General features: G+C 45.1%; 1 protein-coding gene across 2 annotated transcripts in view; it reads right to left on the bottom strand.

The window, feature by feature from the left end:
- Positions 1–26,148, bottom strand: part of HK1 (hexokinase 1) — an 89,711-nt gene that overhangs the window by 28,754 nt on the left and 34,809 nt on the right. For both annotated transcript variants that reach the window (XM_006835845.1, XM_006835844.1), the window contains 5 exons: positions 17,169–17,317; positions 8,263–8,382; positions 4,429–4,524; positions 3,726–3,825; positions 3,438–3,621 (listed from right to left, as the gene is read on the bottom strand). In XM_006835845.1, coding sequence (XP_006835908.1) covers positions 3,438–3,621; positions 3,726–3,825; positions 4,429–4,524; positions 8,263–8,382; positions 17,169–17,317 — 649 coding nt within the window. The remainder of the gene's footprint in view (positions 1–3,437; positions 3,622–3,725; positions 3,826–4,428; positions 4,525–8,262; positions 8,383–17,168; positions 17,318–26,148) is intronic.

Raw genomic sequence — 26,148 nt, 5'->3', positions numbered from 1 at the left:
TGGGTCACAGCAGAAAACTGTGACCTTGAACACATCATCAGGAGAGACCAAATGTTAGCAGGTGGTCTTGTGTTCAGGGAAGTCTTCAATGAGTTGGTCGACACAGTGACCACAGGAATGGACTTGAGCAGGCCAATGTTCATGGAGATAAGGTGGGGTCAGGCAGTGTCTCATCCATGTACGTGGGGGCAGAGCCAACTCAATGGTAACTAACAACAACAACAACAATAACAACAGTGTAACATAAACTAAGCTCATGTAAGTCAGGGTCAAGTTTTATCACCTAAGGATTAGGAAAAGCGAAAAAGAAAAGAGTTACCTTTCAGAGGTCTAGAACTGTGGCTAAGGGATTGTGTGTCGCCTGGTACCCAGACTCAGGCTGCAAGGAACATGTTAACTGTGGGTCTAAGAATTTGGGATTTCTCTCACTGAGTAACCTAATCTATTCACCACCACCTCTGGTTGTGAGACCAGGGCTAGCCATTTACGTTACTCTATTAATTCAGGTAGAAAGCTCCATCTTCCAGCCTCGAAGACTGAGATGGCTAAATGGGTTTCAGAAAGACTACTTAACTCCTGTCTGTTTTTTGTGGCATAAGCATACTGGCTGTTGGGCTAGCAGGGTTAGCGAACATAAAAAGATGAAATACTGAGGAGGGGAGAAAAGGGACATTTTCATACAGTGCAATGAAGGAATGCTACATTTTGGAAAAAGAGCAAAAATTGTTTGCACAACTTAAAGAATGTAATCAATGTCACTGAGGCACACAAGTAGAAGCTGATGACTTTTTTGTGTGTTCAAGGGTGTTATTTCAAAGTCAGCCTCTCTGTAGACCAATAGCAGCCAACTCTTAAGGTAAAACAGCTGGAAGGCTAGGGACTGGAAACACAGAGAAACGTGAAAATTGAGTATGCACTTCAGAATGTTAAGTGGCACAGTGAAGCAATGTCCACTATTACAGACAGCTTTATATTCTCCAAAAAGATATTTTAGCATCCTAATCCCAGAGAGTCCTGGTGTGGTACTGTGGGCTAATGCATTGGATTGCAAAGTTGGTTTGAACTACAAGGTCATGGTTCACGCTTACCAGCTGCTCCTCGGAAACCCTATACAGGGTCACTATGGATCGGAACTGACTCTATGGCACTTAACATCGGAGTCCCAGTGTGGTGCTGTGGGTTAATGCGCTGGACTGCAAAGTCAGTTTGAACCGCAAGGTCATTGGTTCCAGCTCACTAGCCGCTCCTTGGAAACTTTATATATACAAGGTTCCTATGAGTCAGAACTGACTCAATGGCACTTGACAACAACAATCCCAGATAAGCACTGGACTGTGAACCACAAGGTCAGCAGTTGGAGCCCACTGGCCACTCTATGGGTGAATGATGAGGCTTTCTGCTCCTGCTAAGATTTACAAGCCTTGGAAACCCGACTTGAACCACAAAGTCATGCTTCAAACTCACCAGCTGCTCCTTGGAAACCCTATACAGGGTCATTATGAATCAGAAGTGACTCAAAGGCACTTCACAACAACAATCCCCATTGCCTATGAATATAGTTGTTTAGAAGCAGGGTCTGTGAAGATGCTATCAGTTAACTGGAGTGTCTGATAATGTGTTGGACTGCAAGGTCAGTCTGAAACACAAAGTCGGTGGTTCAAGCTCCTCAGCCACTCCTCAGAAAGCCTATACAGGGTTGCTATGAGTCATAACCAACTCCACAGCACTTAACAACACCACCAATCCAATCTGAGTGGTGCCTTTACAGAGGAGAAGATACACAGAGAGGAAGGACATATGAAGATGGAGGTGGAGAATGGAGTGATATGTATACAAGCAAGGAACTCCAAAATCACCAAAATTACCAGTAGCTACGAGGGAGGCAAGGATTGTCTCCTCAGAGCCCTCGAAAGAAATTAACCTTGTAAACACCTTAAGTTCATACTCCTAAACTCCAGAAAAATTAATGTCTTTGATTTTCATCAGTAAGTGCCTTGAAGCCCCTCTTCACTTTCAGCAAGCAAGGTTGTATAATCTGCATACAGATTGCTAGTGAGTCTTCCTCCAAAGCTGATGGCTCATCCTTCTTCATTTAACCCAGCTCCTAGGACTATTGGCTCAGCATACAGACTGAATGAGTGTGGCAAAAGGATATAAGCCAGGTGTACACCTTTCCTCATTTTAAACTAAGAAGTATCCCCTTGTTCTGTTCTAAGGACTCTTATTCTATGCAATGTTATCCACACAGTTGAGTGCCTCTGTTTAGTTAATGAAACACAGTTAAACGTCTTTCTGGTATTTCTGCTTTCAGACAAGATTCGCTGGCCCAGGATCGGGCAGTGTTTCGTTGTGCTGCGCATAAGGTAGCTATGAGTCGGTACCGACTCGATGGCACCTAACAACAACAAGAAGCCCGAATAATATCATTTTACCAAGCAAGCTGTCTGAGCAGTCTGATGTTCTCCATCATCTCTGACTCATCTGCCTATACTTGACAGGGAAGCTTCACTACACTCCAGTCTCCCCAAGACCTGCTCCTTGACGCATAATTTCTGCACTCCACTGCACCACACATATTTGCCTGAGTGACTTACCTCCTATCTAGACAGGGGAGGCTTGGAAGAGAAGGCACGTAGTGCAGAGCTCAGCACATATAAGTGGTCAGAAATCTGTGCTGAATGAATGGACACTCTCCTTGTTCAATGGACGTCCCATAATACCATGCAGCCTCCTCCCTGACAAGCATCATTCAAGGTGACAGTATTTAAAAACAGTTTTAAACCTTAACTAATGTGCTTTTACTTTTCTCAGCGTTTTACAAGGATGGGGTCCCAGTTTAGACAAAAAGGACATCTTTTAGGAAGTGTTCTTCAAGCTGTAGATTCCATAACTGTGCAGTCATCCCAATAAGGAGACACAGATAAAGCACACTTGGCAGGCTTTTCTTTTGGGCCTCACTAGAATGCTGAGTGGTGCAAGCATTTGAGTGGTTGACCAGTAATCAAAGGATGGGAGTTCAAACTCATCCAAAGGCACCTCAAAAGAAAGGCCTCGTAAGTCTGCTTATGAAAAGTCTCAGCCTTGAAAATCCGATCGAGCATTTGTACTCAGCACACATGGCATCACCAGGAGTCGAACTTAAGTGGTTCAGTAACAACTGGTTGGGGTGGCTGGATGGCACAAGCAGTTAAGCGCTCGACTACCAGCAAAGAGTTGGTGGTTCAAACCCACCCACAGGTGCCTAGGAAGAAATACAGCCTTGACTACCACCCTCTGAAGCAGGTCTACTCTGCACACAAGGCGCACCACGTGTTGAATCAACTCAGCAGCAACTAACAACATCACACTGGTTTGAGAGCCCCTTCATTTCCCAAATCTTCGCCTTCAGTGTCCCCTACATGATCTACATGGCTGGAAGGCCAGGGTCAGACACTCACAGCTGCTTTCCAGGGTTGAGGGAGCCCCGGTCTATCTCTCGGTCAAACTCGGTCCGGATGTCTTCTAGAGACCCGTCATCCCCAAAGGCCCCCCACTCCGTGTTGATGCACATCCTGCCCTCGTCGCCTTCCACCAGGTCGATGTACCTCAGTTCCTCCATGTAGCAGGCGTTGGTGCCAGTGCCTAAGAGAGACAAGATCAGAAGTTATAACCACACAGAGCTGACAGAGGAGGCAGCCCCTTCTGAACATGTCTGCTGAGCGAGGGGTGAGCACAGGAGACATTACCAATGATCAAGCCAACTTCACATTGCTGGTCATCATAGCCGCAGGTCATCATGGTCCCCACCGTGTCATTCACCACGGCCACAATGTTGGCGTCGTAGTCCTGGGGACAGATAAACAGGGTGTCACCAACTTCTCACACCTGGGAGAGGACCAGTCATTTGTGCTCTCACGAACCTCTCATTTGTGGTGCTGGCTTCATGAATACGGGTGCTCGATTAATCAGATTAAGGCGCGGTAACTAAAATCACGAAACCTCAGTTATCTGGCACAGTTCCCTCAATTACCTGGCTTAAAATTCTTTTCAGAGTGGATTTTATGCATGGAGCCACATTGCTCTGTAAATCACCTCGGTCCCTGTGCCAACTTAGGACGTCAGCTCTTCTGCCACTGGATCCAGAGCAGGTGCACCACCTGACAGCCCACATTCCACTGAGGAAAGGAGGTGGCTACATACCTGAAGCAATGGTTCCATTGGGCAGCTGCCTTTAGATGGCAGTTCTGAGAGCTCTGTGTGGAGTCACCCCTGTCCTTCTGGACTGTGGACCCTTCCCCACTCACTTGTCCAGTTCGTCAAGGTTACAGCACTCTCCAACCACAGACCCCTGTCCTACCACTCCCGGGAAAGTGCCTCAGTCTGTTTAAGAGCACAGCCCTCTCCCCACACCTCTGCATGACACAGGCAAAAATCCCAGAGAGAAATTACCCCACGCTTTTTGATGGCTTTGTTAAGCAGCTTCACCACGTCTGCTCCCTCGACTCCACTCGCTTTGAATCTCTTTGTCCAGGTGATGAGGACGGCCTGCAAAGGAGAGCAGAGATGCTGGAGAAGCCTGGGGAGTCTCTAGAAGCCCCAGCCCTCCCTGTAGAGGCTGCTGAAAGGCAGTGAAAAACGGCCCAGAGACACCAAGTGGCTTGTCCAAGATCACTATGGGTAACAGAGTTGGATTCCATCCCATGGCCATCCCATCGACCAGATGCGTATCATTGGGAACTCTCAAGGACTGAAAACCAGTCTATAAAAGCTGGCTCACACTAGAAAAAAAGCAAGTGTCAGTCAGTAGAGCCATGTCACTCAGGATCTAGATATCAAATGCACAGCTAGCTAAGAGGGCAGGAGAAATCTTATTCTTAGCGACTCACCCTTCCTCATAGCTCTTGCAACTCTCACAGACCAAACAGAGATAGCCAGAGCCAAACTGACAAGAGAGAAAATGCTAGGAGTCTTCACGGCTGTTGAGCCTTTAAGAGTCAGGTCCTGGAAGTTTAACATTGCCTATATGTGATTTATGCCTCATTCACCAACTTTGGAACTTAACCCCCATTTGTGACTCCACTCTTTGTACAACAGGCTCCATTTTTATTTGTATATTAATGGAGAAACACCAGAGGACAGACATGCAATAGTTATTTCCTTAGGAATGGAGAGGTACAAATTTTACTTTCTGCTTTTTAAAGTTTGAATATAGTCATCCTGGAATGTTAGTCTCTGAAGGGCACAGTAGCTCTGCTGTAGCAGGGGGGATTCTCTGCTTGGGATGGGGCTCTTGCTCAGCAGCATGCATTGTTCTTGTTGACATGAAAACTGTGGCAACTGGAAGGGCAAGTCTTGATGAGGAGCGGTGGGTTTTCTCCAAGCAGCAGCTAAAGCCCCTAGACACACTACCCCCTCCCACACACTCTCCCTACTCTACGAAACAGACTCTCAGAGAACTTGTGGGATTCGAAATCAGGGGACCTGGTCCCAGTTCCTCATCTGTCCATTTCCTGAGGGCAGATCACTTAACTCCTCTGAGGTTCACTTGTCCCTCTGTAGAAAAAGCAGCTGTCTAGATCTGGGCAGGCTTGAAGGTCACAGCCAGCTGTGAGGAGTGGGCCCAGGTCCCCTGAATGGGTAAACCAAGGGCTTCCTGCAGGTAGCACGTCCAGCCCAGAAAGCCTCCCAGATGTGCTCAGGGCCCCAGGTGTCCTTCTCAGCCCACAATGATCTTCTCCTAAACACAGTGTTCTGCCCTGTGGGGCTTTCACAAGACTACATCTCCTGGGAGGACAGTCACATCTGCACACCGCTGCCTCCCAGGGGCACTCAGGAAATAGATACTGATAAATGACACTTGGCAGTGACACAGACTGCCCCGCCAGCCCCACAAGGACTCTTTATCCCAGGCCATCTCCACCTCTCTGTCCAAGGAGCATGAATATCATGTCCTACTTCTCCAAAGCTAAGGGAGTTTGTGAGAGGGTTTAAGAAAGACATCCTGGTGGTCCAGGTGATAAGAACTGGATCTGAACACTCTTGGGGGTGCAGCAACCCTCAGAGCACAGAGAAAGAGGTTCCATGAGTCCACAGCAACTCCTTGAACAGATAAAACAGCACAGAGTCCCATCTCACTGTCTCTTCCTCCATTCTTCTCACTGAACTCATTCCTAGTGGTCTGCTGGGAGGCTTCCTGCAAACTGGGAACTTGTGCTAAATGGACAAGTGTGTTCTTTCCCCCCTGGGTGATAGCCTGCCTACCAGCACAGTGACAATGCTCAACAGCAGACACTGTAAATATGCCTTCCCCTGGCAAGGGCCCAGACCACTACCACCACCCAAACATTCCTAAGACATGTCGGGCTCCAGCCAGTGGCTAGGTGTGTGGAGTGAGAGTCCCTGTCCTTCTAGTGGGACCTTGGGGGATCACAGACTTGAACAGAGAGCGGAAGCTCACTGCATCCTTTCAGAGCCTTGCTCCTTTCTCTCCTTCCCAGAGCCTCGTGGGAAATACTCTGTCCCCAAGTAGCTTCAGCAGTGGGGCTCCGGGATGAGACAGCAACACCTCGGGGACTTTAGACAAGTTGGGAGGTGGAAGACTACTGACTGGGATTCTGGTACTAGATCTCCCTTTAACAAGTCATGCGGCCTTGGAGGGATTCTCAGGCCCCTCTTTGCTCTGACTCTGTGTGGTTGCACAAATACATGGATGAAAGCAGTCAACAGCTAAAGGGCTCTTGCCCTACTGACAAAGGGGCGCAGGAGTGCTTCAGAAGACCTGGAGGGTACCGTGCACCCAAATGTTACTTTCCTGCAGCCAAGCAGAGGCCAGACTGCCCTGAGCAAATCCAGGAACAGTATTTCCTAGCTGTGTGACCTGAGAGGCAAGGTTCTTAACCCCTCTCAGCCTCCATTTCCTGTATCTAGAGTGAGGGAGCTTGCAGATCACGTGCATTAATTATATTGTGAAGTACATATTAGAATAATGCCCAGCACATAGTAGGCACTCAATAATGCCAACTATCGTTTTCCTGTTATCAGGAGTTTACTCAGAAGTTGTTCTGGTGTGTGTGCGTGTGCACTACTTTTTCTTCCCTCTCACCATAGAACAAGTACAAGGTTGCACCAACTTGTGTGGTATTCCTGGGGTACAATGCTATACTCAATAGGCCTCAGTCTATCCTTGTTGATCAGAAAAATAAAGGAACAAGTGACAAACTGGGTCTCTCTGAGGCTGGGGTTACTGGCCAGTGGGGGTTGGCACTGAGGGGCTGGGGCCCTGACCAGAGTTCCTATAACTAGGATGGTATCCAGGGAAACCCCACACAGTGCAGCGCCAACAAACAGCTTTCCAACCTCTCTCTGCCACATCATCACCCCTAGTTTACTCTCCCTCACCGACTTGATTTAAAGCCACAAATACCATGGGTTACCTCCAAAATTGCATGTATACACACACAGAGTGGACAGAGAAGGGCAGCTTGGAAACTGGATACTCAAATTGAGAGGGGGGACTACAAAGACAAGAAGTGACTGGCTTACAAGCTTTCAAGAGGGAACCGGGTATAGGGAGCATGGCGGAAGGCAGAATCTCTAGTAGGTACTATTCAATCTGTCTAGGCGGAGCTGATGAAAGGAGATACAGATGGGTAACTCGTGATACTGTAGTGAATAATGCTTATCAGGATGGACTATGAGGGTCAGAAATGCAAAGGTAGAAGTTTTGTAACAAGGAAGGGAGTGATTAAATTTCTAGGATAGGAGCGGAGACCTCTGGGACCATCAACGGAGAAGATCTGAGAGCGGGACCCTACCCAGAGAAACAGAGATGCCTGAAATGGAGGCAGAGATGATGATGCAGAGTGCTGAAGCCACTGGGGACTTTGGACTCAGAGAGGGAAAGGAACTGTGGGCCGAAAACTGGGGGGAGGAGGGGGAAGTGTAGGGGGCGGGTTTCTGGGATATACCCTTTGGGTGGTTGATGATGCATGGAGGGGACTGGAACCATGGCAATGAGATGATATACGATGGAATGAATGTAAAACTAAAGTTCCCCCATGTAAACTATCATGTAATTCACAATAAAACATTAAAAAAAAAAATGCATGTATAACTAAACTGATAAAACAAAAGCAACCTCTCACATCCATTTCTGCAAATGCTTCTCAAAATATCTAAGACGCGAGGCCCTGCATGTGAGAAAGACAGTTCATTGAGTAAAAGGTCCTTATTTTCCCACTATGGGGACTTCAGTGGGGCCTGGCAGTCCCGGGAGATTCTTACCTCGTCAATTTTAGATTGTCGGCAGGGGAAAGAAAAGGTGAATCCTACAGGTAGTTTCTTGTCCTTGATTTTCTTTTTCTCCATGAAGTCTCCCAAGCACTCGGCGACATGATCAAAAAGCTGCAGGAAGCAGAAAGGAGAATCACACAGAAAGATGAGTACTAACACTACAGGAAAAAAAGCCACGAATTCCCTCCACACATGCAGCAGAGAGCATGTCTCCACAAGCTAAGGAGTCCCTGTGTGGGGCAAATGGTCAACAAGTCCACCCAGAGGTGTCCAGGAAAGGCCTAGACAGTTACTTTAGAAAAGTCAGCCACTGAAAACTCTACAGAGCACAGTTCCACTTTGACACACACAAACACACCAGGAATTGTGACTTATCCAAGGACGACTGGAACTCGGCCCATGTGAAAAGTCACCATTTTTCTAGAATGGTCAAGAAGAGTCAAAAAGAGGCTGCCTTGAGACCACCACAGCTCTTGGAAGGTACTTCAAATACTTAAAATAGAACTGGTGGTCTCTAGGGCTTATTATCTGGGTACTGAAAAAATTCAAAACTAAGACAGGACGAACTCCTCCCTCTGGGACAAACAGGCTTTGGTGCATATCCCACCTCCTCCCTGGCGGGGGTATTGGAGAAGGCAGGAGTGACCATCTGGCTGGCTCCTCTTCTAGCCTCTACCTCTGTCAATTCCAGAGGCTCCACAGGACAATTCCACAGTCTGCAGTCATTGAAGGGATTTCATCATCTCTTAGCACTGTAGGATCAGCACTGGGCTGCTAACCACAAGGTCAGCAGTTCAAATCCACGAGCGGTTCCTCAGAAACCCTACACAGGGTCACTATGAATCAGAACTGACTCCTGGGCACTTAACAACAAGACTACTATCACAGCCCTGGTGTGGCACTGGATAAGCACTGGATTCCTACTAACCACAAGGTCGGTGGTCCAAACCTACCAACCACTCCTTGGAAACCTTATACAGGGTCTCCATGAGTTGGAACCAACTCATTTGTAGTTGACAATAACAATACCAACAGACTACTACTTTCACCTTTGCTTTTTATTGAGTATAATTGACACAAAGTATACACATCATAAGTCGGGAGCTCACTGGACTCTCACATCTGTGTAAATGGTGCACAGGACAAGAGCCGTATCATCAGACCCAGACGCGTCCCTCCCGTCCCCTGTAGCCACTTCACCTGCCACCCACCAAGGACAACCGTGAGCTTCCCTGATGCCCAACATCCTACATTCTTTTTGCCTGTTTTCTTCTGCATATTAAAGAAAATGATATGCAGAACGTGCTCTGGGGTGCCTGCTTTCTCTTGTTCATGCGGTTGCAATTGAAGCTTCCCTCCTCCATAACATGCTACCTTTGATCTAACCCAGAACCTCAGCGTGAATACTACCAAAGGCAGGAGACTTAGCACTTCCAAGGCAACATTATTGGATCTAATACCTCTCCTCATCATGTATCCTGGACTGAAGATAACCTTCCATAAATTTCCCAACCAGAGGAGAGTTCGGGGGAATTAATAACCTCCCTTATCCTCGTGTGGTGCTGTAGGATAAGCACTGGACTGCTAATTACAAGGCTGATGTTACAATCCTGCTAGTTGCTCCTCAGACACCCAACACAGGGTCATAACCAACTCGATAGCATTTAACAAGACCAATTTATCTTTATAGCTGTAGATCTCCATGAATGCAACTGAAGGGGTTTCAAAAAGTTGGTGGGAAAATTCCACCATCTTAGAACTCCACGTTCTTCTGACCAGCATGCTCCAGTCGAGGTAATGCTGGCCTTTCTGACAATGCTGCCACAACACTGGATTTGCTGCCAATCTCCCTTAACCGGCAACACCAGCTGCTTTGTTGTTGTTGTTTTTTAAATTCAGTATGCATTATTTAATTGTGAAGAAATTTATGATAATGAAAGATGTTAATGATACTGAGTTTTCTAGTCCATCAATATGTCATATCTCCCATTTATTTAGATCTGCTTTAATTTCTCTGGGCATCATTTGAAAATTCTTAAAGTATAGGCCTTCAATATTACTAAATACATTTTTTTTTAAGGTTTTTATTGTGGATGGAGTAAAAGATTATAGAGCAGATTTATCAGTTTTACATTCAACATACCATATGCTTTGTTTCATTACAATGACTAAAATCCCCTTCATGTACCATCAGTTAACAGCTATTCACTTTAGCTTTTTTAAAACAAAACAAAACCACTTAGGCATATACAATAATTTACACCTCCAAAGGGCACATTCTGCAAGTCTGCCTCCTGGCCACTGGCTCTTAGTCCCTCTCTTCCCATGAATCTAAAGTCCTCAGCCGCTCCCTCTCTCCATGTCCACATCTCTGTCTCCATCTCTAGCATTGCTGCTTCTCTGGATAAGGTCCCACATTCTGTTTGTGCTCTTCTCCCTTGAGGGTCCTAGGGTCCTGTTTCTGGACTGCAAGATTAACCACTCCCCTGTTTTTGATACAAAATTTCTACCTTTATAATTATGACAGTCACAATTAATCAGGATAACAATTATTCATTATTGAATCATACGATCTTATCCCCATCTCTTTCACCAGACCCATCTAGACAAGATGAAAACTGTTCAGTGGGGATACTTTCATCCCTCCCACACTCTTAAGCTAAACTCCCTCTTGAAACCTTGTAAGCCAGTCACTTCATGCCTTTATTGTCCCTCATTTTAGGTAGCCAATGTCTAGGTTGCCCGTCTCTATCTACCCTGTGTACAGAGGATAGCATTGATACTTGATGTGAAGTCTCCTTCCCTCTCTGTTGGTATTTTAGAGTTACTACTTCCATGAGTATAGGTCAGGTTCATCAAATTGCAGCAATTTACCCTGTTTCCTTTATTTAAAAAAAAAATATATATATATATGAAGCTCTGGTAGCATTGTGGTTACGAATCACACTGCGAATCTCAAGGTCAGCAGTTCAAAACTACCAGCTGTTCCGCGGGAGAAAGATGAGGCTTTCTGCTCCCGTAAGGATTTAGAGCCTCGGAAACCCTGTACAGGGTCACTATGAGTCGGAACTGACTCCACGGCACATGACAACAACAACATATATATATATATATATTTGTAATCTTCCTCTAATCAAGTTCTGATTATCAAGTCATCGAGGCTAGGTCAATTGGGTACTATGTGCAAGTTTGGGTGTTCTTGTGCATCTTCCTTCACTTCATATGAGCTGGATGCTTCCCTCAAAAGAGGCCTATTTCACTGGGCAAGTTCTAGAACCCCTTTTAGGTATTCCAATAAGTTATAGGCTGAAGATGGGCTTACAAGTTTTCTGTAATCATGTTTCCCAACATTCCTTTCGAGCCCACTCAAATGTCTATTTTACAATAGTAGGCAAGGGAAACCAATATTCATAAGACAGTCAAGCATCTTAGTATTATTTCCCCTCTTCAAAGTATGCTTCAATCCCTGTAACACAGAGTCCTGTTGTTCCAAGGTTGAGCATGCATCACTATTTACCTCTGTCCCACTTAGGCCACACAAACCTGTCTCAGTGTTCCCCTATCTACCTTGTTCTTCCACCTCCTCCCCCTTCTTGTATTGCCCTCCCCTACACCCGAACTAAACTCCCAACCCCAATCCCACTATTGTGGTTACCTTATATTCCACTAATTCTTCCCACCATTTAAGACTGTCTATTTTTTCCTGTAATCTACCTAACCTTCCCACAACCTGGATCTCTGTTCCTCTGTGTTTACCTTCTTTCACATTGTAATTGTTTTGATCATAGACTGACTCTGTTCTTAAAAATTTATTCTGTTCTTGACTCTTGCATTTGTTGATTTTGAGTTCAGGGTGATGCTGCCACGTACTTCATTCTCTTGGTAGTTGTCTGTTCTTGTTGGTTCTCAGTCCACAGAACTTTCTTTAGGATGTTTTTCATAGCAGGGTTGGCTTTGGCAAAATCCCTTAGCTTCTGTTAATCCTGGAATGTTTTGATTACACCATCGTATTTGATTGACAGCTTTGCTGGGTAGAGGATTCTTGGGTGCAGTTTTGTTCTTTCAGGGTTTTATATATCTCTCCCAATTGCCTTCTTGCCTGCATGGTTTCTGCTGAGAAATAAAGAGTTTAATCTGATTTACTTGCCTTTGTATGTTACACTTCTCTTTTCCCTAGCTGCTTTCATGATTCTGTCCTTATCTTTGATTTTGGAGAGTTTGATTGTTATATATCCTGGTGATTTTCTTTTAGGGTCTATCCTTCCTAGGGTTCATTGAGCTTCTTGAATATTTATCTTCTCGCTTTTCAGGATGTTAGGGAAATTTTCTTCCAAAAGCTCTTCAACTATCTCCCTCTGTGGACTTGTGTGATTCTTCCTGTTCTGGAATGCCAATAATTCTTAAGTTTTTCCTCTTCTTGTTTTCTAACATGAATCTTGGGCCTTCTTCAGATTTTTTTATCCTTTTTTGTGTTTGCTCTTCTATCTTAGTAGTGTTGAGAGATTTATATTTTAGCTCACTAGTTCTAGCTTCTATCTTCTATTCTACTCCTTTGCTCTTTCAATGTATTGCCCATTTCTGATATTCTATTATTAATCGTTTGGACCTCTTTCTGTAGGTTTTGAATTTTTTCCAATGCTGTATCTATCTTATTTGATTGTTCCTTTAGTACTTTCCTGACTTCTTCCTTATTGTTCTCAACTCCATTGTAGAATGTTTTGATACATTTTATAATCATTTTTCTGAATTCCTTCTCAGGTATTTCCAAAGCCTGCCCATCTTCCAGTATGGATTGTAGGTCTACTTCCAGCTCATTTGCCTCAGTCACTTTATCTCGTTTCTGGACATGTGCTGATATGGTCATCTGTTTCTGTTTTGGGGGCATATTCAGGAGTTATCTGTAGCCTTAATACTTAGAGAGGTTTGTATTTTGGTATACTTTATGCTTTCTGATTGCCTCCAGGTAGATGTGATCAGGAGATGGACTTCCCTTTTTCTTCTTACTGAGAAATTTCAAGATGCCACTATTGGTCGTTGTGATATAACTCAGGATTTAATTTTCAGCCTATTTCCTTTTTAGTCCACCTGTCCCACTCCATAATCCCCATTCAGACCTTTTTCTTAGTGAGAAATCGTTCAGGGCTGGCTGTGGCTGATTTGCACTGCCATTTGGTTTTAAGTGGAAACTATCACTTTAAATTTCGAGGAAATCTGTGCACATGGGTAGTAGAACCCTCCGGGGGTGGAGGTGGGGTGTCCACTCGCTCAGGTACCCCCTCTAGTCACCAGAATGGAGGTGTACAGACAGCGAGAGACCAATGAACAGACACAAAAAAACCAGACTGTCCACACCTTGATCTCCACAGTTCTGTCAGTTGTCCGTGGCTGGTCTGATCCTTGCCCCGCTTGGTCTTGCACAAGATGGCGGCTCCAGGAGCATCTGAGTGTCTTAGAAAGCACTTGATTTCTTGCTTCTGCTACAAATTTTCCTAGCTGTAAGCCTTCCAACCTTTTAAATATTCCTTTATATGTGGTTCAGAGTTCTGGCACCATCCCCTGAGCCTGCTTGTTCTGGTATTCTGTGTTGTAGCTGACGGAGCTCCTCACTGCACCTCCACCCAATCCGCCATCTTCTTTGTTCTCCTAACACCAGCTGGTTTTGTGCAAGATCTGCACAGCAGGCACTTCTCTGAACCCCACAGGCTCAAATGAGGCAGCCCCAGCCTGTGCTTCCAGACCAGGCCATCTGTCTATTGGCCTTCCTTGCAAGGTCTCCTTGAGAGGGGCCAGGAGTCATTGTTCCCAACCCCATCTTGCCTCAGATGCTCCCAAACCTGCTCTGAAGTCTGAATTTCCTGCCAGGGGGAAGAAAATCTTGCTCAGTTTTGGTTCAGGAGCCTCTGTCCCTGAGTCATAATTATTCAGCCGGAGCTGAGGAGACACATGACCACCTTCCCTGCTGAGCTTCCTGCGACCTACATTCCAGACAGACAGAAATCCAATGCTAAGTCCATCCGCATACACCACGTCATCTGTCCTCGGCACCTCCAGCATCCCTACAGCCCTAGAAGAAGGCTGGGAAAGAAAGCTATCACAGGTAGCAGTTGGGAAATACCTGGGAGAATCTGGCTGCAGAAACAGATCCACATGAACGGGGCCTGGAACCAATTCCAGGCTCCTGACTGAATACTACTCTCCATTAAGTACTCCATTGAGAAAGAACTGTCATTTCTGTGAGAGACCCACAATCCAGAGGCTACAAACCAGGACAATAACCCTAGGCTAACCTGGACCCCTTCTCACATGTGGCCAACTTGGGAAGCACGTTATCCATCCTCACTGGACTCAAACTTTTAGCATCTAAAAAACATTCATATTTTCTTTCTTGACATGTTCATTATTAAAAAAATGTTAATCTGACCCCACTTCCACAGAATCAGTTCTTCCCGCTGAAAATGACAGTGACTAAAACAAAAACTTAAAAATTTATTATTCAATCTCCCAAAAACAATTCAGTGATATTTTAATTTTGAAATTACTGAAATTTAAAATTGTATTAAAATTTCTAGAACACCATGTTGGGGGAAAGGGGACGGCATATGTGTGTGTGTGTGTGTGTGTGTAGAAAGAGGAAAAGGTAGACAGCAAAAGGGATACAGGAAGGAAATAGTTAACCACTTGGGAATCTGGGTGAAAGGTACCCACAGAACTCTTTGCTACTGTCTCAAAATTTTTCTGTAAGTTTAACTATTTTTCAAAATAAAAGTCTAAAATGGATTAGAAATTTCCAAATATTAAAGAGGATGAGAGTCCCTGCAATCACAACCCCAAGTATTTACCACAGTTTATCATCTATGAGTCTGAGTTGTGGGTAAAGTGAGGGCCCTGGTTTACCAGACTACCTACAGGTCAACAAGAGATCTGTTCTGACCCTCTGCCTAATTCTCCTGGACTTTCTTCCCTCCCCAGAACTTTTACATTTCCTCACCATCAAAGAACAAAAATCAAAGCAATAAAGACAAAGCCCAGTCAGGAGTTCCATGTTGCCAAAACAGTAATAGCTAGAACCAGACAGACTTGATTCAAAATACCAGCTCCAACCTTATGAACTGTGTGGACAAGGGCTGGAGACTTAACATCTGAGCCTCAATTTGCTTCATCTGCAAAATGGAAATGATTATAATACTAATAGTCACCCGTGGGATTGTTGCAAAGATTGAGTTATTACAGATGGAATTCACAGAATGACTAGCATGTAACAAACACTATGCATTTACTATCATAATACTGAATTATTATCATCGCCATAATACTGAATTATTATCATCACCATCTCTTGGAATAGGCAGAGGAAGAAACAGAGACATGGAAAACAAAATGGTCCTGGGAATGAGAAAAGGGGAAGATGGGGACAGAGGTCAGGAGAGACAAGGCTAGAAGGCAACATTAAGAAGGAAGTGGTAGGGCATGCACTCAGTAAGGAGTGTGCACGTGTGTGTGTGTGTGTGCTCACGTGTAACTCCCTTAATGTTCAAATCCCACTCTTAATGTCAGGCCAAAGCACACAGGGAATGTTTGCAGCAGGAATGAGAGAGGCTCAGTGATGCAGGCAGAAGGCAGAGAAGGCTGAACCCAAGCACATGGGGAACAGAGAGTGACAAATGGAAACAGCAGAATGATAACGATCTAAGGTTGCCGGGCACCCAACAGATGGAGCGACAAGTGGCCAACTGGGCACAATTAGGAGACCCACGAGTGCAGCCTTCATACACACCTCAGATGGAATGCCCAGTGACCAAGCCCAGCAACAGGGGATGAGTGGGGGACCCACAGGCAGGGCCACCAGACGAGGGGACACAACAATGTCTATGTCTGAGTATCGAGTGGTTCATCTGTCCTGGTGACCTTTGACACTCATTGGGATATGATCTGAGGAGTTGAAGCCAAAGCATAGGGAGCAGGTTAAAGGTCAGGAAGAACCCCCTGGTCTTGCAGGCAGAGAAGAGGCTCAAGGACTTGCTCCAGGGCCCAGTCATTTTAGTTTAGGTACAAAATGGAGTTAGGAGAAGGTTCCTGGGTCTCCTCTCTGAAGAACTTAAGTCATGAAGCCTTTGGGAAATACACCCTCCCTAAAGCAAATATTTGGCAAGTTTTGAATAGGGAATCTGGGCAGTGGCCACACACAGGAGGCAAGCTACAAACCAGAGGAGCCAGAAGGTCTGCAGGAGAGGCGGGACTACAGAGCCAAGGCTGACCCAGAACCTGAGGGCGAGGGGCTGGCTCTATCTTAATCACAGTGTCCTTAGGGAGCTGGGGACCCGCCTCTCATGGTACCTAGACAGGTGGGAGCTGGGAGCCTCCTATGGACACCTGGAGGAGGTGGGCTTCAGGTACTGAGTATATGAGGAGCAGTGAATTCCCAAGCAGGTCCCTGCCTCCCATCTGTCTGTGCCAAGCATTTGTACAATGCTATTAAATCAGCTAAGAGCCTTCTGATTCACCCTGGAGTTGTAACTCTTTTCTCCTGCCAGACATTGCAACAGCCACACCCCATGAAAGCTGGGCAAGGAAGCCAGTGGCTTGGGGGAAGGGATGCTTTCACCCAGGGGTTCTGCTAATCCTCCAGGATCCTCAGGGAATGACAGCACTTAACCAACAGAGATATAGGGTCTCCCTCCTTACACCTTGGCACTGTAAAACCGCCCACTCCACCAGGTGGTGAAAGTCTCTTCTGGAACAACCACCTCTACGGAGTCGTCCTGTCCCTCTACTCAGGTGCCCCTTCTCAGCCCACAGGGGATAACAGATTTCCTTCCAGAGGCTCCTTGAAGGTACCCCTAGGGTCCTCCTATACCTGGCCCGCTCCGCTGGACCTGACCAAAGCGAACAGGACCCACCTGACTTCCACTGCCATGTATGATGTTCTCAGGGGTGTCGTAAACCTCAGATTCCATGTGAACATTCTGATGCTTCTCGTGGTTCACTTGCACCCGGAGAATTCGAAAGGAAGAGCCACCAAGATCCAAGGCAATGAAATCTCCCTTTTCTGTTAAGAGACACAACAGGTATTGCATCAGATTCAGGGTTTGAGGGGGTCACACACTGGACCCCATTCTTTGCAGGGCCCAGGTCCTCTCTGCCTCCCCTTCTGCACTGCTCCTTCAACTGGAAAGCACTAACTTTTTAAACCCCATAAGAATGGGATTGCTGAATCATATGGTATTTTTATTTCTAGCTTTCCCACAGTGACTACCATTTTTCAGTTCCACCAATAGTGCGTAAGAGTTCCAACCTTCCTACAATACCTTTTGCTGTTTTGCTTCTTCTGATCAGATGACAGGGTTTCTCACTGTCGGTTTGATTTCCTATTTTCTAATGGCTAATGATTCCAAGCATCTTTTTGTGTGATAGATATCTGAATGTGTCTATTTTTGATCAAGTGGTTATGTCCTTTGCCTATTTTTTAAATTGGACTGCTTATCTTTTTGTTGTTGCAGATAAAAACTTTCTATGAATTTTAGAGATTAGTCTCTTATCTGATGTGCTTTTGTAAAAAACAAAATTTTCCAGTCTGTAGGTTCTCTTCTTACTCTCTTGGTGAAGTCTTCTGAAGACTACAATAAGTATTTATTTTTTATGAGGTCCCTGGTGTGGCACTGTAGGATAAGCCTTGGGCTGGTAACTGCAAGGTCAGGAGTTCAAACCCACCAGTCATTCTCAGAAACCGTATACACGGTCACTATGAGTTGGAACTGACTTGACCACACTTAACAACAAGAAGGCTTGGTGGTGTTGTGGTTAAGCACTCACTGCTAATCGAAAGGTTGACAGTTCCCAACAGCTCCTCAGGAGAAAGACGTGCTCGGTGATCTGCTCCCTTAACGGTTACAACCTAGAAAACCCTAAAGGGCAGTTCTACTCTGCCCCATGGAGATGAGAGGAGTCAAAGTCTACTTCATGACATTAAGATGTTTAATACTGAGAAAAAGTGCAAATTGCTACAGTTTGACAAACTAGACTTTTGTCCATGAATGCAGTGACTCAAAACTCCAACCAGAATGGAAGGATTCGTCAAATCAAGGACCAACTTTGTTTCCTCAGTGTACTGGCTTGATGTTGTTGTTGTTAAGTGCCACTGAGTCAGTTCCAACTCATAGCAACCCTGTATAGGGATTCCAAGGAACCGCTGGTGGGTTTGAACTTCCTACCTTGTGGTTTGCAGTCCAGTGCTTACACTATAGTGCTACCCCAGGATAGGGACAAGAAATTTAAGACACTGGCTATCAAAAAGGGGGTGGGGCTACAAAGGCACGGAGTAGCTGGTTTACAAGCATTCATGAGTGTGCTTAGTTGCAGAGTGAGGCAGGTAAGGTAGAATTCCCCACTGAAGAGTTTCCCTCTTTCTCAGAGGGATCTGGTGAAAGGGTGGGGGATGATGAAGATAGGATTTTATGACTCAATTGTGAATAATTGTTAGCAGGATTGTGACTGTCACAACTGTATAATTGTAGTTGTGTAAGGAGGTAGGTAGTTTTTCATTTCAGGAACGACCCCAGGACCATCAAGAAGGAAGAACATAAGTAGAGAGTGAGATCCTACCTAGAAATGTGGAGACAGCAGAGACAGTGGCTGTGTGCCTGCGAGCAGGAGGCTGGCTGGCAGAATGTGCCCTTTGAACATTTCAATGAATATATATTTTTGTTTTGTAAGTATACATCAAATATTGTTGCCTTGCTCATTTGTGTAATATACGATGTAAATGAGGAGTCACAGGTAGGAAGTGGGATCAATGTTGTTGCAGGGAGGGGCTCGTAATCATTGAGATGAAGTTTGTTGAAGGCAGAGCTGATGATCTTGTCTGTAAACCTTCAAGTCCAATTCACAATAAAGTTACAAACATTTTTTTAAAATCTACTTCATGGAACCCAATGACACAGGGGACACATAGGCCTTGAGTGACACAAACAGTTAAGCCCTTGGCTATTAACAGAAAGGTTGGAAGTCTGAACCTGCCTGGGTATCTTAGAAGAAAGGTCAGGTGATCTATTTCCAAGAGGTCAGATTTGCTCTAAAATATATGAGCAGGAACTGATTCAAAGGCTACTGGGTATTTGTTTGGTTTTGTTTTGTTTCAATGGGGGACAAGATGTGTTTGAGGAGAGATGCTAAGTTAGGACAGCCAGAGCAGTCTCTGCCTCAAAGAGACAGTTGTCCTCAGAATGAAGCCACACAAGGAAAACAGGGCTGACAGAAAGGATAAGAGACAGCCGAGCCCCTGTAGGCAAAAGCCAGCTGACCACGGGACTCCCCAGTGATGAGAACCTAAAATTTTCCTTTTGTGCTTACACTAACTTGACCATGACTCGAGGGTTCCCAAGTTCTGTATTCATTATTAGGGAATGAGCCCTCTAAATCCTCGTTCTGGCTTCCCAACGCAGAGCTGTGGTGTCCCGTCACCTCATGACAGAGAACCAGAGCTGTGGTCTGTGGACCAACCCACTTTTTGTGTCACCAGCCCCAGGAGGGATTCTACGATGGGCTCTTCCCCCTACAATATCACAGGAATGACAGAGAATTCTGAAACGTTCCTGATCCTTCCTCTAGGGGATGGACACACACTTAAGCCGGAGAGCTGGGGGTCCTCTGAGTAACCACATTGGTTAGGAGAGGTCCCCAACGAATCTTTACAACATCAGTAATTGCAGTGATGATAAAGATGATGACGATGAAGAAGACAACAATGGTTTAGCAACCAGAGCACTTTCGTTGATCTTTCTGACAGCTTTTCAAGGCAGAGATCATGCCCATTTTACAGATAAGGAAATGGAGGCTCAGCAAAGCAAAGTACTTCTCCAAAGTCAAACAGCTAGCCGGTAAGTGGCAAAGCCAGGGATTAATCCCATGTTTTCGACTTCTAATTATTTATTTTCCTTTAACTTCAAGGTCAGTCTGTTTCCTCAGCATTGGGTTACCATGCTTCTTGGGTTCCATCCGCTTCTTCACATCTTTGGCCATTCCTACTACTGGTGCCAACTACCTGTGACTTCTTCAGACATGTTCCATTTCCACTGAAGCCAGGAGAACCACTTTCGGGGAAAGCTCATTAAACAAACCATCTGAAGGGGCCCTGGCAACTGTCCACCCTCTTAGCGACAGCCATTATCACCAGCAAATAATGGAAAACAAACACAGGTACAGATGCTGCTCTTGAGCCCAGCTCAGCTCTGAAATACAGGGCAAACAATTCCTTCCCCTTCCCCTTTGCCCTGCTTACTACATGAATCTGGCACATGAGGTACAAAGCCATTCCCTCCCATCTGTAGAGCAGCTACTTGGTGAAGAATTTCACACCTTCCTCAAGAACCCAACTCTACTGTTGTTAACTCACCAAGTTTGTTCATTTGGAGCAACATTCAGAGAACCTAACAAGACAATCTGTTCAGATAAGGAGATGAGATAGCCCAAATGCTGTGAGAAAAGAAAAGAAAAAAATTCCTACCTTTGTTTGGAAAAAAGGAGCCCTGGTGGGTGTGGTTGAGTGTTTGGCAGCTAACAAAATCGCCTGCAACTGAAACCCACCAGCCACTCCATGAGAAAGCAATGCAGCAGTCTGCTTCCAGAGAGACCACAGCCCCGGAGACCCGACAGGGCAGTTCTCCTCTGTCCGACAGGGTCACTAAGTCGGCAATGACTCGATGGTCACAGACTTGGCTGGAAGGTTGTTGTTAAGTGCCGTCGAGTTGGTTCCGACCCATAGCGACCCAGAACACGGTTTCCGAGGCTGTAAATCTTTACAGGAGCAGAAAGCTTCATCTTTCTCCCATGGAGCAGCTGATAGTTTTGAACTGCCGACCTTGCGGTTCACAGCCCAATTCATAACCACTACGCTACCAGAGCTCCTTTGGCTGGAAAGTAGTAGTATGTATATCTCCAAAATAACAGACCCGTTGCAAATCATTGTTTTGTCTGAAACAAGATAATGGTTCCATTTAAGCTTCCAGCAAATATTTTTTGAACTTGGTCATTTGGATAAAGAGTATGTTCACAACCATTAAGCACAAAGAAATAGCCAACTCTACTCTCAAGATGTGTACCATCGAATCGGTACTTACAGCATCCTAAATGATGAATGAGAAGGTGAGCAAGAAGGGGAGGTTTCATGAATGACACACAAGAGTGAACCGGATTAGCTGTGAGAAGTGGGGCACTGAGGGGACACTGTCCAGTAGTAGGAATGAAAGCTCGAGGCCAAAGATTTGAAGAAGAGAATGGAGGGTAAATCAATGCTGCAGAAAGAGGCTGACCTTGAAGCTAAAGGACAATACAATAAAATAGAAGTTGAAAACACTGGATTAATCCCAGTCTCTGCCACTTACTAGCTAACTGTTTGACTTTCTAGAAACGCTTCTAAGTCACCAGTGTTAAAAGGCTTCAATGTCTTCCTTCTCTTATTTATTATTCATATCTGCCCTACTTCAACAAGGATTTGCAGCCACTAAAAGCACTTCAAGACAAAAAAGAAACCAAAAAGCCTACGTATAGATTATGTATGAGCAATTGAAGACAAACCACTGTCCCTAAGAAAATGGCCAAAGAAGGAACAACTAAATAATACAAACAAGCTGACACATTTCTGGAAAAATCCATAGAAAAAGGTCAAGCTCAGTTTCCAGGCTCAGAATCCAGTCTGCTAGGGCCCAGTGCACCAGGGAAGGGAGGCTAATTTCTCCCCGAGCCTTGGAAGTATAATCACCACTTAGCTTGCTTTGCTGGGGCGTTTCTCACCGCATGGAGCTCCGATGTGTCCTTCTGTCACTGACTAATAACTGCAGATGAAGTAGTGACTAACCTCTCAAATAGGGAACAGCGCCATGGACTCACTATGAAGGAGACGGGCATTCTGATGATTCCTCCTGGTTCTCGGAGGATACAGAAGCACAGGGGCAACGGGCACTGATGGATGGAGACCTGGGCATCACGAATCTGTGAGCAGCTTCAGGGATTATTCCATGGGCAGCAGCATGGGCCCAAGACACAAGAACTGAGCCCACCAGTGGAAGAGGCATTCAAAGGGTGATTAGGGTGGGAGCAGGGTAGGAATGCCAGCAGGTGCCTACTCCTCAGGTATGTCTGCCTTGGGCCAGCGACACAGCTCTGGGGGTCCCCATGTTGTTGTTTCCAAGGAGTATGTACTGTGAGTATGAACTGCCAATCTTGCAGTTCAAACTGACCTTGCAGTCTAGTGATTATCCTACAGCATAACACCAGGACTCCATGGCCCTGTGCCTCCCCGCCCCCCCCCCCCCCCACACACACACAAGGATCAGGTACTATCTGAGCTCTCCCAACAAAGCCAGAGCAGGTATGCTCTTGGGTTGGGAGCTGCTCACAGACATCTCCTTTCTCCTCTTCCTCTTCTCTCAGCTAGAAGCAAGACACAAACACATCTCTCCTATGGAATTCTGATAAATGTGGAAAGGCTCAAATGCTCCATCCAGGGCTTTAACCCAAATACGGCCAGATGGTGGACTAGGCAGACGCACTGAGAGCTGACTGGGAGAGGAGACAGCTAGGTGGGCTATTGGCTAGGCTGGTGTGACTCAGCCATCTTGAGCTTTTCTGCCTGCTGTGGATGGACACAGTGGCCTAGAGGCACAAGATATAAACACAAATACAAGGACACCACAATGTCTTGGAGACAAGAGGCAATTTCAGCGTAAACATAGAAACAAGGCAAAGTGCCTTTAAGAAATGAAGGAAATACCAGAGTAAGAAAACATGATACCAGAAATGGTACTGACACTACGTTATATGGAATTTGAAAACATGATGCTTATGTACCGTTAACAGATTGAGAGAATGGTCAAGAAAGCTGCAGACAAAAATCAAGAAAAACATAGACAAAATTTCAGAAGATTTCAGGAAAACACTACAAGAACAAACCAATAAAATAACTGAACACGTTGGAAACCATACAAAAACATTAAATAGAAATCCAGAAGATTAATACAAAAATTTCAGAAAGAGATAATATGTTGAAAAGGCTAAAAATAAGAAGTAAAACTGAATCAATGGTAGGCTGAATTAGTGACTCTGAAGACAAATCTCTCAATTCTAACCTTCTATAGACACAATAAGAAAACAATGACACACACACACACAAATTTGAAGAAAGCCTAAGAATTATGTGAGACATCAAGAGGAGTAACTTATATGTGATCAAAATTCCAGAATAGGAATAGACCAAAAAAAAAGTCAAACAAACCAGAAAACTGTTAAAGAGTTGTTGGAGGAAAACTTCTCTAACATCATGAAAGATGAGAAGATATGTATTCCAAAAGCTGAACTAAGTCCAGGCAGGACAGATCCCAAAAGAAAATTACCAAAACATAATTAAACTCTCCAAAACCAAAGGCAAGGAAAAAGAATTCTGAAAGCAGCTAGGGAAAAACAGAAAGTTTCATATAAAGGAAGAACAAATAAGACTAAGTTCTGATTTCTTAGCAGAAACCATGAAGGCAAGAAGACAGTGGGATGACATATATAAAACTGAAAGAAAAAAACAGCCAAGCAACAACCAACCAGCAAAAGTGTCCATCAAATATGATGGCAAAATCAGGACATTTCCAAATAAACAGAAATTGAAAGAATTTTGTTTTAAAAATCAAAACAATAACTTTACAAAAAATACTACAGGAAGTTCTTTGGACAGAGAACCAACAATCTGAGACTAACATACATGACAATATCACCCAGAACTCCAAGTAGATATGATGGTGGCAGTAGTGGTGGTGTGCTGTGGAGTCAGTTCTGATTCATAGTGAAACTGCACAGGGTTTCTGTAAATCTTTATGGAAGCAGAAAGCCTCATCTTTCTCCCACAGAACGGCTGGTAGTTTCAAACTGCTGGCTTTGAGGTTAGCAGCCTGACTTGTAACCATTATGCAAATTATCTAAAGTTAAACAAGGGGAATGTCAGGGCTCTGTAGGATAAACACTAAACCACTAATCACAAGGTCGGTGGTTCAAGCACACCAACTATCTGTTCCTGCAAAGATTTACAGCCTCAAAACCCTATACAAGGCTGTTGTGGGTTGGAACCCACTCAGCACATAAATAACAACAACAAAGTAAAACAAACCTACAAGAATGGAAACAGGGAACCAAAGATATCAATTTGTAACAACAACAACAACAAATTACAAAATAAAAAGAGGCAATTGGGTAGTTACAGAACAATCCAATTTAGAGGAAATCAAGTAGATCTCAAGAAAAATATATAATTACTTAATAAACCTAACTGTAACCCTAAAACTACACCAATCCCTACTCCTAGCCCTAGCCCAAACCCTACCTAAAAATTAAAAAAATTTTAAAAAGACAAAGAACAATGCAGGGATCTATATGGTTATGAATTGGCTGTGAACCTCAAGGTCAGCAGTTCGAAACTACCAGCTGTTCCACGGGAGAACTATAAGGCTTTCTGCTCCCGTAAAGATTTCCAGCCTCAGAAACCCTGTACAGGGTCGCTATGAGTCGGAAACGACTCCACAGCACATAACAACAACAACATGTTAGTATTAGAAAAAGTAGACTTCAGAGCAAGGAATGTTACCAGAGATAAAGAGAAACATTTTATAATGATGAAAGGGTCAAAAAGGCCCGGCTTCCCTACTCTACCAGCCAGAGGCACCTGAACCACACCCAGCACATCCCACAGTCTGGTCACACTGATGGCCAGAGTCTCTCTGGCAGTCACTGAAAAACTAAACTGCTGGTAACACCAAGACCTCAAGGAACACAAAAGAAGGAAGATATTTAAGTAGGCAAAGAAACTTCAGAGATAAAAATGTCAAGGTGAAGCTGTATGCAGGAAGGAAGCCCCACCTGTGGCCACTAATGACAAAGTAAACAGGGCTTGCCTATCAACAGCCTCTGAATCACCACCTTGGCTCCGACAGGCTTCTGACGACTGGCTGCAGGTAGACCAGGGCTCTCCCGCTGCAGCCAGTCAGCTCCAGCACACTGTGTACTTGGCTGGCTTTTGTGACCATCAGCTGCAACAGGTATAGTTTTCCTGGAGTCTGTTTTGCAAGCTGCATACGAGATGCCTAAATCACGGCTTTAAATCACTGTAAGAGCCACCAGAGCAGGGAAGAAATACAGGGAGTCTGAAAGGGTCATACTCAGAAGGCTTGAACTCACAACCCCAAGAGAGATTTACTTCCCTTTCTCTTGATCTCGCTCCTGTATTTTATGCGGACCAGACCACAGAACACAGCTCTGAATGGGATTCTGAGCATGACAAACCATGCAGGTACAGCTCACACACCTGCAAACTCCTAAGAGCAGGGCAGCCAGGTACAACAGCTGCACCCTCTACTCTGCACAAGGGCTGATGCCTCTCAGGGGAGAAGGATCAACAGCCCTCGAGGAACACCCGCCCTGCACTGTGGAGCAGACACCAGGGGTACAACCCAGAGGATACGTGTCGTTCCAATTCCCCCTCTCCTTGTCATTGGGGGGCTACCTTGATTCTGCATGTATGGAGTTTGTCCAAATGGGGATTTAAAGCTCACCTCTGAATCTGAGATCCATCTGGGCTCAAGGATTGCTACTCATCTGGAGCACTGAAGGGAGGCTTAGGTGCCTGATGGAGTTTCTCCTAAAATGAGCCCTTTGGAGCTCTTCATGTTCTAAAGACATCAGAGCAACTCACACAGCATCAACAAAACCCCTGAACTCTTTCTGAGCCACTAGACAGCCAATGAGGGCAGGTCAACCATGGCTTCCCCAGTGCCTGGCACATGGCAGGTGCTCAATAGACATTGGATGGATGGATGGATGGATGGATGGATGGATAGATGGATGGGTGGA

This window comes from Chrysochloris asiatica, unplaced genomic scaffold (assembly GCF_000296735.1).
Source record: "Chrysochloris asiatica unplaced genomic scaffold, ChrAsi1.0 scaffold00020, whole genome shotgun sequence".
Classification (NCBI taxonomy): Eukaryota; Metazoa; Chordata; class Mammalia; order Afrosoricida; family Chrysochloridae; genus Chrysochloris; species Chrysochloris asiatica.
Note: the sequence above shows the minus strand (reverse complement) of the source record. Positions and strands in the feature narration are given on the sequence as shown.